Source organism: Magnolia sinica, chromosome 18 (genome assembly GCF_029962835.1).
Source record: "Magnolia sinica isolate HGM2019 chromosome 18, MsV1, whole genome shotgun sequence".
Lineage (NCBI taxonomy): Eukaryota > Viridiplantae > Streptophyta > Magnoliopsida > Magnoliales > Magnoliaceae > Magnolia > Magnolia sinica.
In genome coordinates, this window is record NC_080590.1 from 50,300,807 (window position 1) to 50,313,877 (window position 13,071).

Below are 13,071 nucleotides of genomic sequence, written 5' to 3' on the forward strand. Positions count from 1 at the left end.
TTGCGACAGGTATTTTTAATGGGTTACTGATCTTCTCTTCTATCTATAGTTTCAAGCATTCTACTAGCCCCTTGATGATATTATTTATGTTTCCACTGAAGTGAGTACCCAATTCTAGGAAATGGCAACTTGAGCTTGTTTGAATTTTTTTGAATTGTTTATAAAAAAAAAATAAAAAAATAAAATAAAATCTAACTACAGTATACTATGGTAAATTCATACTGGCAACATCAATGACATTGCGTGTACTGTATCTTTGTTTTGAAATCGGAGTTATGCAGTTCTTTGCAGAACCTAGGGAAATAGTTCCATTGTGATTTCACAATCTTGTAAATTTTCCCTGACTTTTGTTATTCTGTTTTGTGGGTAGATGGAACTGCCACATTGGCATGATATTGTGAAGACAGCAAGATTCAAAGAACTTGCTCCATATGATCCTGATTGGTACTTTACTAGAGCTGGTACTGAGCCTCTCCTTTTTTTTTTTTTTGGCATAATCACATATTTTTTCCCTTTTTTTGCCTAAATGTTCTAGTGTCAACTCATGAAAAAAGTCCAATGCCTGTCTTCTATTTAGCACTGATTCATCTTTATATCTATTTGTAATGGTTAGCTTCCATGGCAAGAAAAATATATTTGAGGCAAGGAATTGGAGTTGGTGGGTTTCAGAAGATTTATGGTGGGCGCAAGAGAAACGGGAGTCGCCCACCTCATTTCTGTAAGAGCAGCGGTTCTATTACCCGTCACATCCTCCAACAGCTTCAACAGATGAACATTATTGACATTGATCTGAAAGGGTGAGTGTTTTGTCAATTTCTCTCTCTCCATCTCAGTGAGTCACAGCATGCTGTCTTTTTTGATGGTAGAAAACCACATCGATTTATTTTTATTTTTATTTATTTTTATGGTTGTTAAGAATCCAAGATCTTTAGATCTCTGATATTGAAAAATGATAAAGAGGAACTGCGACAGGTGTGCATTGTAGAAGTTTTATCCAGTTATCCCTCAGTGAACACTAGTAAACATGCAGATTGAGTGCTACTGTTGATCTAGGGCCATCATGTGGACGGGTTAGAGCCACAAACCCCAGTTCCTGAGCCAATTCTGTCTTCCATTTGTTGTGACTTGTGAGTGATGCATTGAATGTTTACCATTTCTTTGATTTTCAAAAAAAGAATGTGGACCATATCTCTGTTTTGAGTGAACTGCCCCTTCCTTTGGCACTGATTGGAAGGATGACATAATCCAAGATCACTGTGAAATTGAGTTACATGTACAACAGAGGTGTTGGTACTAGCATGCGTCCTGGTAGCAATCCTCGAATGAAAATTTGCACTGGATTTTTATTCTCTGCTTGTGTTTGATGTAACGTTATCGCTTTTGGTCTTCAAAAGGGCGAAAAAGTAATTTCTGATAGAATCTCGATTGGTTCTAGTAGATGATGCTGATGTCCTAAAAATTTGCCAATTTTTTGATAGGGGCTTAGGAGTTGGTTTGTCAATTTTTTGATGGAGGCTTAGGAGTCGGTTTCTTTGGACTTCATCTATAGGATAAGTTGAGTCATTAAATAACTAGTCAAGTTTATCATCTGCTTGAGTGATGTTTTTCAAATCTGTAAACTTCTCATTGTTTTGGCTGAGTTGTGCTTGAAATCGAATCAATGATTTGCTAACTGATGGCAGATTTTCTCTGCAACATGCATGCTTTTAAGGCGTACTCGGAAACAATAATTATAGGTTGCTGAGAAAATTCATCGTCTTCTGAGGTGTGAGAATGGGTGCATGGGGGTCCATCACAATGATCTAGACCGTTGATGTGATGGGCCCTATTCTGAACAAGCGATCACTCAAAAGTGCATGTTGGAAGATCTGAACCTTTTGTTCCCTGGTCTATTGTCAGTTGAATGTGGAACACCAGATTATTTCTTGACTATTTTTAAATCTGGAGATTTTTGGGGCATCCTTTATCCATGATGAGCCTCATATCAATGGTCAAGACAGCTAGACCACAGAACAAGGTGGAATAATGTACCCAGTCAAATGAAACATTTATTGAGAGGCTCAGCAGCCCCTACAATTCCTCAGTTGGAAAATGCATTAAAGTGATTAGCGTTAAACTCTGTTGATGTAATGTATTTTTTTTTTTTCCCTTGGATAATCTTAGGCTGAATATTTTTCTTTTTGATCTCAGTGGGAGGAGAATCACTTCCAGTGGTCAGCGGGATCTCGATCAAGTTGCTGGTCGGATTGTTGTCACTCCTTAAGTAGTAGAGTTTTTTCAGCATGCATTTATATTTTGGAGCTTCTGTAGGGTGTTCTCAAATGACTTTGTAGGTTCTTGATTCAATGGTTTCTGAGCCTTTATGAGGGTTAATGATATATTGAGGCTTGTTTTGTTTGGTGAGCTGACAAGTGTACATTCAAATGACATGATATACATGGTTTGAAATTGGGTTATGTTATTTTTAAAGTTTTAAGGTATGCATCCTTTTGTGCATAGTTCTTAGTCCTCATTAAGCCCATCCATTTTGCATATATGTTGTCAATTGGTTGGGTCCTGCCATTTGGATGCTGTTTCCCCAAAAATCCAGCTTGCACGTGAAGATGTGTCTGCCCAAAAATCCACATAGATGCCCTTTACACATCCAATGTGGATGGTTGTTCATCCACTGTGGAACCTATCAACTGTTAATTGTGGGCCACTTAGATGACGCATGCTGTAGCTTGGCTGTCATGAATTTTAAGCTGACTACATCATGACTCACCAAAATGATGATTCGGTGGCTGCTGGTGTGGTGGAAATGCTTGGGTGAGCACCTGAAAAGAACATATTGTCCCTGTCAGCTTGCATAAATGATAGGCTGCTGGTCAAGCCTCCAGAATCTGTTTCTTCCTCAATCCCTACCCTGACCTCAATGGAAACATCTGCTTTGATATTCTGTTTGTAGAAATCTGTGTGCGGCCTTACCATTTATTGCTGGTTCTTCTACTGATCATTTGCCTAGCCCCCTCATCCGTATTGCCAGCTTTTAAGTTGCCTTTCCCATGTAATCTTGTAAATGATGTACACGAATGGGTTATCCACGGTGATTTGACTAGTGTTTGCTTAATGACTGCTTTTTGAGAAAACTCAAATCAATTTTCTTTATTTTCTTGCCTGCCTATCCAAATAGGCCCCAAAATAGAGTGATTTGGATGTATTGTCTAGGAGGAGGAACTTTGGTATAATGCTTGGTAGAGCACCATTTTTTTCTCTATTTGCATCATGTGAACAGGTTTGGGTTCCATATCTCTAAAATGGGGGTGGTGGGATTTGGGCGATCTTTGCAGTCCATTGGGGAAAAGGACAGATGGGCATTGCGTACATGGTATACTGAGTTTTGCAAGAGGGGTTGTCCTTGGTATGGTATGGTATGGTATGGTATGGTATGACATCCAGAAATGTTCATGCAGAGCTGTGTAAATTATTTGTTGTTTAGACGAGACCCTTGGTTGGTTGGTCCTGGATGAAAAGGTCAGGACATACATATAAAGTAGGTTGTTCTTCAACTAGGTGGGGTCTTGGTGAGAATCAAGTTGTGAGCCCCACTTTGCTACTTGTGACCCGGGGGGGACCTTTCAAAGGGGCGTCACTAGGGCATGTGGGCCCCTACTGACACTGCCATTAGCGAGTATTCTGTGGCTCCCACAATGATATGTGCGTTCCATCCCATCCATTTTATTTTGCCAGCCAAGAATGAGGTCTCCGACACTAGAGACAGTGGTGATTGACCCCCGCCCACCATTAAAAACTTCTTGGGTTATACAAATGTTTTGTATCAATCCGATGTGTTTTACCTTCATCCGCTCTTTATGATCCACCCAATCAGGTTGAATGGCAAATAAAAATTACAATGGGCCCAAGCAAGTTTTTAATGGTGAGCATTCAATCACCACTATTTTCCTATGGTGTGCTCCACCTCAGATTTGGATCTGCCTCATTGTTGGGTTCATGCCCTAAAACTATAATAATAATAATCTAAAATGGATGGATAGTGTGGATAAAAACACATACATCATCATGGGGCTCACAGAGCACTATCCAGTGGCCACTTTGCTAGTGGCAATGAAAGTATGCAATACGCATCCTATATATTTAACATGTGGGCCCCACGCTGTCCTGAGCTTACCGGTACCATTTACCATTGCAGCTCACCGTATAGAGTGTTACCGGTACCATTTACCATTGTAGTACACCGTATAGAGTGTTCCTGTTCTTGGTCTGATATTACCTCGCCATTGCGGATTGTGTAGTGTAGAGCACAGCACCGAGTTTGGTAATATGTATCACGGGGCAAAATTCTGTGGATCCCCACCATGATGTATGTGTTTTATCCACGCCATTCATCCATTTCTTTTAAAAAAAATTTCAGGCCATTTTAGAGCAAGAGTCCAAAAACGTGGTAGATCAAGTGGACCACTCCACAAGAAAATAGGGATTGAATGGTGGCTACAATTGAAAACTTGTCTGGGGCCACAAGTAATGGATCAAGCTGATTGAACCGTTGACAGGGGATAACCAACCTGGATCGGCCATAGGAACCGTTGACAGGTGATAACCAACCTGGGTCGGCCTTAGATTTCAGGCTGTGGCCTGGCCTGGTCCTCTGTAGATGGAGTCAGATATCAACATATCAGAAGATAAAAGACTGGTTTGGACTTGTAGATCCCTTCTTTATGGAGGTTTGTTATGTGCACAAACGCGTGTGGTGCGAGATCCAATCCATCCGAGCTTATACATCTTTTCCCTAAAAATAAAAATAAAAAATCTGGCCCACTCAGCACGTGGGCACAACACTGGAAAGAGAGGTTAGAATTTGCAATTGAGTTGTCACATGGGTATTGAATTTGCAATTTAGTTATCACATGAACGATTCCATTGCATCCATTTTAGCATTGGTTATCAATTTTGATGAGTGGTAAAAAATAAATTGAAGAGGCAAAATCAAAATTGTAGTATGATTTTGGTCTCTCTATGCACCATGGTCAGATCGGTAGTTAGAAAAACTCTATTTTAGACTTTATTATTATTATTATTATTTTTTTAATTTTTTTATTTTAAAATTTTAAATTTAAAAAAAAACAAAAATAAAAATAAAAATAAAAATAAAAAACAAAAAACTAGAGTGGAAACTAATCGGACCGGATCCGAATGCCACAGTGGGTCTACACTGAATTTGGAACTTTGCGATCGTTGTCCATTGGTCTGTGGTGTGGCCCAACTGACAGTCATTGGATCAGCCTATTTTTTGTACCATCCCAGCTAATTATGGGATCTACCTCTTGGAATAGTTGGATAGCAATCATACATACATCCATCCACTTGACGATCAGATCCTGGTGGGCCCCACACAGATGGACTATTATATGATGAAGCACATGGTTGATTCGTTACCCTCAAAGAAATTGGATGGGAGGCAGGAAAATGTAGTATATGAATCTATGAGAGGCAATTCAAAGTAGCTTATTTTTTGACTAGTTGTTGGGTGCCATGGGCTCGAAACCATTGTCTTCACAGCCAGGCCCATTTAATTTTGGGGAGAGGCGTGGAATTTACGCCCAATTATTTTTTGAACCAGAAAAATCATGCCCAAGCTTCTTCTTTTATTTATTTATTTGTTTATTATTATTATTTTTAAAATTTAGAAAAACTCAACAAGTGGACTTGATGTTCAGCCAGGTTGAGTTGACTCAAAAGACTTGGACAAGTCTCTTTACTTAAGGGAAGTCTTGAGTTTGAGAGCCTTTCTACACATATATATATATATATATATAGAAAGTGGGTCCCATGATGTCAAGCTGTGTGGGCCCCACCGTGATGCGTTTCGAACATCTACCCCATCAGGCAGATGCACCATTCCATCATGGCGCTAGGTCTCAAAAATCAAGTCAATCCGTGACTTGTGTGGGCCACACCACATACAGAAGTGGGGAGGGGCACCATTAAAACATTCATAATCATTTTTTGGGCCCACCGAGATGTGGTTTGCAAATCCAGCCCAGCCATTATGTGTGTCCCATTTGGATGAGGGTTCAAATCAAGTTTCAGCAGCATTCAAAACTCAGGTGGGCCCCACCAAGTGCTTTTATATGTTTTAACGGTGTCTTCACATGATTTTAGATGGTATGGCTCACCTGAGTTCCGTATACGGCTGATTTTTGGGATATCCCATAATTTAGAGGGGTCCCATCAAATGCATGATGTTGATGGTCGACATGCATCACGGTGGGGCCCACACAGCTCAACCTCACGGGAGCTTATCGTGAGGTGGAGTGCATAGTACCGTTTCCTATATATATATATATATATATATATATATATATATGAGAGAGTACACCACTTGAAATATTATTTATATAAAAGAGGCTTTACATCCATTCGGGTGGGCCCAACAAAAAAGAATTTAGCACCTATCATTTGAGTGACTCAGTTCAACTAGTTGTGCTTCTCGCAATTGAGTTTCACGGTGACTTGTCTCAAAATTGAGTTAACTCGGCCGAGTTTCAAGTCTGAGTCATAAGGTATGAGCCCAAAAATGAGGAGCGGATTAGGTGAGACCTCGGCTTCACCCAAGAGAGCCCTCGGCCTCACCCATGGAGCACCACCTATGTATATATTTTGGATAATGCCTTAAAATGCCTTAAAATGGTCATGTGTCCGTGGTGTTTATTTTCCATCCAATCTGTTGGCAAGGTTGCCTGGACGAATGGAAAAAAACAAATACGCTGCTGATCCAAAACTTTTTCGGCCCATTAATGGGGTCAATCACCACTGTTTCCTATGGTATAGTACACCTGATAATTGGATCTATTTCATTTTTTGGATAATGCCTTAAAATGATCCGAATAAAACAGATGGACAGCATGAATACAGAATATATATGTCAAGGTGGGCCCCATGTAAAGGGCCGCACTGTCTTGGGTGAGGCCAGAGTCTCTCCTAATCAATCCACTCTCCATTTTTGTGCACATACCTTAAAATGAGCGGGCAAAATGAATGGATGGCGTGGATAAAACACATGCATCGTGGTAGGGCTCACAGAGCTTTGACTCCGGCTAGCTGGTCACCAGCCAAATCACATCCCATGCAAAAGCACTCTGATCCTGACACTAGTAGTGATCTTGCCATGTCTGAATTTTGAAGCCAAATTGACTGTTACATTACCAAAATCTGATCTTGCCATGTCTGAATTTTGAAGCCAAATTGACTTACATTACCAAAATCTCTCTCTCTCTCTCTCTCTCTCTCTATATATATATATATATATATATATATATATAGGGAAAAGGTACTATGCGCTCCACCTCACGAGTCCGTCCCATGAGGTCGAGCTGTGTGGGCCCCACCGTGATGCGTTTCGAACATCTACCCCATCAGTCAGATGCACCATTCCATCGTGGGCTTAGGTCTCAAAAATCAAGTCAATCCGTGACTTTTGTGGGCCACACCACATACAGAAGTGGGGAGGGGCTGTGCACCATTAAAACATTCATAATCATTTTTTGGGCCCACCGAGATGTGGTTTGCAAATCCAGCCCAGCCATTATGTGTGTCCCATTTGGATGAGGGTTCAGACCAAGTTTTAGCAGCATTCAAAACTCAGGTGGGCCCCACCAAGTGCTTTTATATGTTTTAATGGTGTCTTCACATGATTTTAGATGGTATGGCTCACCTGAGTTCCGTATGCGGCTGATTTTTGGTTTATCCCATAATTTAGAGGGGACCCATCAAATGCACGGTGTTGATGGTCGACATGCATCACGGTGGGGCCCACACAGCTCAACCTCATGGGAGCTTATCGTGAGGTCGAGTCGCATGGTACCTTTTCCCATATATATATGTCACTGATTGATTCTTAACCATTTACTCACCCAGACCTGACTAGTGGCAATCTCTTAAAAGACAAAAAGTGATATATTTATTAATGTGGCTTTGATAGATCTCACTGGGCAGCAAGAGGAAAGAATCTAGACCATTAAATTAGTGGCCATATTTGTCTCTGATTGACTCTTAACCATTTACTCACCCAGACCTCACTAGTTGGATTTAGTAAATTGTTGCAAAGGGCGATATTGAAGAAGATGCAGTTTCCAAAACGAAGGACATAAAATATATGGATCCTTACTCTTGCTTGGGTAGTAGACACTCAGGAGTTTCAACTCCCTGTCAAGGGTGGTGAAATTCCACTAGCGTGGGTGTGTGGGGGTGTGTACGCATGTGTTAAAAACCAAAAAAAAGAAGAAAAAAGGAGGACATAAAATATCGTTGTTTCCCAATCACCACAATAACGTGTTTGAGACAAAACAAATCCAATTCCAAATAGTTGAGAAATTTGCAGATTTGTTCATTGTTTACTCCAAAAGAATTGCAATTAAATTGATTGCTTAACGTACAGTTGGACCAAAAATGAAAAAGGAAGAATCTTCATATAGCATATGAAGAAAAACATATTGTTGTCAACGTTTGCCGAAATATTCACCTGTCTTCATCTCTCCTTACCATTTCTCATCTCATCAGCGTTGATGGCCAAGTTGATGTCATTCCATGACATGCATTTGATCTTCTTGTGCTGCGGATTATGGAACTTGGGCTCTTTTGGTATGGTTGGATTTTTCAATGACCTTCAAAATACAACAACAACAAACCCCACTTATCTAAATATTTATACTTTTTATGCAAATATTTTGTCCACACAAAGCTAAAATTTACAACAGGCACACGTATTTCTGAACATATGTAGCACACATCTGCACCACATGCACACACGTGCAGAATGATCCCATGCAAATAATCTGCATCTGCACATAACAATTGCTGTTTTAGATTTGGAAACAATCCAAATCATTGATCTGGAATGTCCAATTGACTTGGATTGTCCCTTGGTCCAACCTACTACTCTTCATGGACCATCTATAACCCAAAATCACTTGTCTGGACAATCCTCAACATCCCATTGTTTGTCTCGTTCTATAATCTACCCATTACCTAATGCATGGTTAGAGAGGGCTTCCAGTCAAAGTGATGATGATTCTTAGAGAGCCATGGAGAATCCATACTGTCTATATCCATGCTTTATTTTTGTTGTAAGTGATCTGGAGCCTCCATTGATAACCCAACTGTAGAGTCCAACCTATTCTTCATGGACCATCTAATAATAGCCCAAATGACTTTCTCTGACAATCCTCACCATCCCATTATTGATCTCTCTCTGACCTCTCCATTTTTGCACAGTTGAGCATTAGTTTTGTCATAAGTGATCGGGACCTCACATTTCACAGGCCATCCACTAATAAGATCATTTGTGTGCATATAAGAAACATAATTCTTACCTTTTTGGTATAGAAGGCCTATCAAAATAGGGCATTGGTTGAGCTCTTGGCACCAGTTCTTTCCTCAACCTTCTTATTTCTTCCTCTTCTTCCATCTGCAGCAAAACTAACATATTTTAGCTTCTAAAAGCACTAATAACTGTAGATCATGCATGAAATGAAATTTACAAAAAGTGCATACTATTTCCTAATACCATACACATATGGTTAACAACACATGAAGTAAAATTTACACTAGTTACACTAGTATTCTTGCAAATTATTTCCAAATACTATCTAGCAGACCTTTAGCTGCCTCTCTCTTTCTAATCTGTACTGATCCATTAAGGATATCTTCTCAGCAACCTGAAAAAAAAAAAAAAAAGAAGCAAAAAGTTCATTATATTTTTTTCCAACGCTCATGAATGTTATCAAGTGATCAAATACAACTTTGCTGCATTTCATTTTTGCTTTTGGAATTTTTGTGAAAACAGGTTACTAATGCCTACAACCATCTGTAGGTGATGATTCCTTCCCTCTCTTATACAACGTGAGAAAGTTCCCTGATTATCAAATTCTGCACACCCTACTGCACGTAGATCACTGTGAAGTTTCAAATTGACCGGCTTTGTGCTTTCTTTCACTGGAGGCTTCACCAAGCACTATAATGACACATGCATCCAAATCATGTAAGGGTCACTATAACAATCAATAAAATATAGTATGCATGCTTAACATGCTATACTCACCTTATGAATAAATTAGAGGTAGAGTTCTCTATTAGGGACTACTAGGGAATTTCTGTTCAACAGGGTTTGTTACGTTTGGGGCTGTGGTTTAATTGCCCATCCATAATCGTGTTAGGTTGTCCTCCATTATGGATGGGCCAGACAAAGAATTTCAACACAGACAGCCCACATTCAATGTAAAATCATGATCGCCCGGGCTATCAGATGAATGGTCTAAATCACTGTGAGCCTCACACTAGAAACTCCATGCGTAACAGAAGTTCCTTATTAGTGATTAACATAGGACCTCTGCTTACACAGTAATTATAGATCACATCCTGTGTAAAAAGGTGGTGGGGGCACAAGAAAAAAAGTTAGTTTTAATAACAATTTTAACAAGCGATGGGTGCAGCCTTAAAAGAGAGATGTTTCATAAGTTATACACAGTGGATATTATATGTTAAACAGATGTAAAAGAGAGTGACATTCTGGAGAGGAGAGTGATATTCAACAGACAGTGCGTTATGCATATATACATATAACTTACATATTTTACACATACATGTGTGTGTGTGTGTAATATATGTATTGTACACACACACACACACACACACACACAAACATATACATATACACATGCACGCACGCATAAACACACTTAGAGAGAGAGAGAGAGATGCTTAGATACAACTAGTTGTGTCCAACTAGGTGGTGTGTCGGACCAATTGTCTTGATGCTCAGACACTAGTTGTATGTTCAACTAGTTAGTGTGTGGGACCCAATCATGTTTGTATGCCAAGCCGCCCCTCTACAATGGCACCCCTGCAATGAAAATGGGACGCCCCAAAAATCAGGTTGATAGATGGGACCCATATGAATGTAGAGGTTTTTGGGTGGTTGTTTATTGTTTTCTATGGTGGGGACCATTTGTAAATATATACAATGTACATCCAACTAGTTGTGTGTCAGCATCTCCCTGTGTGTAAGGGGTTTTGCTTGTCAACGTTAGCAACATCCCTAAACCTTTTAAACAGCACACAGGGTGACCTATCGTCGATCTGAATCATTCATTCGTTCATACAACTAGGAGCAAGCCATGGTGAAAAAATCATGCAAATCGGGTGAAAACAGACAGCACAGATTGACTGGAGAAACAAAATAAGTCCAATCATCATCTTGAAACATCTAGTAGATAGATCTCACTTTGTATTTCTATGATTCTAACCATGTGATTCATGGCTTGTAAACAGGGGACAGTTGTAACAAATCAAGCCATTGTGCAAGAATCATACCGATCAGATGATCCTAACCCTTTGATTGGGGCATATTTGCTAGAACCGTCCATTGTTTACAAGCCATAAATCACACGGTGCAAGATAGATCTCACTGCGTATTTCTATGATTGGACCGGAGAAAGATCTAGTAGATAGATCTCACTTTGTATTTCTATGATTCTAAAGTAACATTTTGATTTGATGATTCTAACCATGTGATTCATGGCTTGTAAACAGGGGACAGTTGTAACAAATCAAGCCATGGTGCAAGAATCATACCGATCAGATGATCCCAACCCTTTGAATGGGGCACATTTGTAAGAACCATCCGTTGTTTACAAGTCAAAAATCACATGGTGCAAGATAGATCTCACCATGTATTTGTTAGAACCATCAGTTGTTTACAATCCATAAATCACATAGTGCAAGATAGATCTCACTGTGTATTTCTATGATTGGACTGGAGAAACATCTAGTAGATAGATCTCACTTTGTATTTCTATGATTCTAAAGTAACATTTTGATTTGATGATTCTAACCATGTGATTCATAAACAGGGGATGGTTGTAACAAATCAAACCATGGTGCAAGAATCATACCGATCAGATGATCCTCCCAGCCCTTTGAATGGGGCATATTTGTTAGAACCATCCGTTGTTTACAAGCCATAAATCACACGGTTAGAATTGTCAAATTATGACGTTAATTCAAAATCATAAACATACAAAGGGGGATCTGTCTACTACATCTTTCCAGATGATGATTGGACTTATTTTGTTTCTCCAGTCAATCTTGACTATCCATTTTCACGCTATTGATTGGAAGCTTAGGATAACCCGATTGGCATCATTTTTGCACCATGGCTTGCTCCTAGTTGTATGAATGGATGAATGGTTCTGAATGGCAATAGGTCACTCCGTGTGCCGTTTAAAGGTTTGGGGATGTTGCCAACGTCCCCGTGAAGGTGGGGATGTTAGGAAAACCACACACACACACACACGAGAACTAATCACCCGCAGCCAAGTGTATGCTAATTTAGCTTTGTAGCCACATCTAACTCGTGAGGAAGTTGGGTCCCACCATGAACATGTGTTGGGAAGCAGAATGACCTACAGATTAAGCTAAAGGTGCTTCGAACCACATGGCAGGTCAACTTACGACTTCTCTTATCTTTCAAGCGATGTCGGCAATGCTTCAATTCCCCTTGACTTTTCCTATTCAAGGATGGTTCTCTTTCCAATGTTTTCCATGTGCCGGAAGACCTACTCTTAATAACTGATTTGCAAATTGATTGAGGAAGTTGAATTGGACTCCCTACTTAACCAGAATGTCGAATCCAATAGTTATCAACTGCGGACAAGACCACTGTGTACGATCAATGAGAATTAGGCTATGATATTGCCTTAAATGTGTACAAAGTAAAAGAGGAAATGAATACGGAGCTTTCAGATAGGCTCGATTAGTGTTGCCTGTCACAATCTTTAAGGTGATGTTCACCTCTTACTGATAATCAAATAGATTTGGAAGATGGTTAACAACAAATCTGCCTCTACGATAAGAAGCCCAACTTCTCAAACCTGAGAAATGTGCCCCCTTCAATTTGCAAAATCAAGGATAATACCCAACATAGTGATAAACTAATATGGCCATAAAAGATATTCAAAATACTGTTAATGATAACTAGAATTACAAAATAGCATTAAATAGAGAAACAACCAACAA

The 13,071-nt window shown here is 39.7% G+C and overlaps 2 protein-coding genes across 2 annotated transcripts; one reads left to right on the forward strand and one right to left on the reverse strand.

Moving 5' to 3' along the window:
- Nucleotides 1-592: 592 nt before the first annotated feature.
- On the forward strand, nucleotides 593-2,461 carry LOC131233678 (small ribosomal subunit protein eS19z-like). Its single transcript, XM_058230468.1, has 2 exons — nucleotides 593-797; nucleotides 2,191-2,461. The coding sequence occupies exons 1-2, from the start codon at nucleotides 619-621 to the stop codon at nucleotides 2,261-2,263; spliced, it is 252 nt and encodes an 83-aa protein (XP_058086451.1). The 5' UTR covers nucleotides 593-618; the 3' UTR covers nucleotides 2,264-2,461.
- A 5,820-nt stretch (nucleotides 2,462-8,281) lies between these two features.
- On the reverse strand, nucleotides 8,282-10,029 carry LOC131233062 (microtubule-destabilizing protein 60-like). The gene is made up of 3 exons (XM_058229638.1): nucleotides 9,654-10,029; nucleotides 9,369-9,463; nucleotides 8,282-8,660 (listed from the first exon to the last, which is right to left on the reverse strand). Exons 1-3 carry the CDS (start codon nucleotides 9,810-9,812, stop codon nucleotides 8,525-8,527), a joined length of 390 nt encoding a protein of 129 aa, XP_058085621.1. The 5' UTR covers nucleotides 9,813-10,029; the 3' UTR covers nucleotides 8,282-8,524.
- Nucleotides 10,030-13,071: the final 3,042 nt, after the last annotated feature.

Bases quoted from the DNA above. Each gene is read 5' to 3' on its own strand.
- LOC131233678 (XM_058230468.1), top strand. From the start codon at position 619: ATGGCAAGAAAAATATATTTGAGGCAAGGAATTGGAGTTGGTGGGTTT. The intron at 798-2,190 runs GTGAGTGTTTTG...TTTTGATCTCAG, and splicing joins ATTGACATTGATCTGAAAGG to TGGGAGGAGAATCACTTCCA.
- LOC131233062 (XM_058229638.1), bottom strand. From the start codon at position 9,812: ATGAAATGCAGCAAAGTTGTATTTGATCACTTGATAACATTCATGAGC. The intron at 9,464-9,653 runs GTCTGCTAGATA...GTTTTGCTGCAG, and splicing joins AAAGAGAGAGGCAGCTAAAG to ATGGAAGAAGAGGAAGAAAT. The intron at 8,661-9,368 runs GTAAGAATTATG...TGTATTTTGAAG, and splicing joins AGGCCTTCTATACCAAAAAG to GTCATTGAAAAATCCAACCA.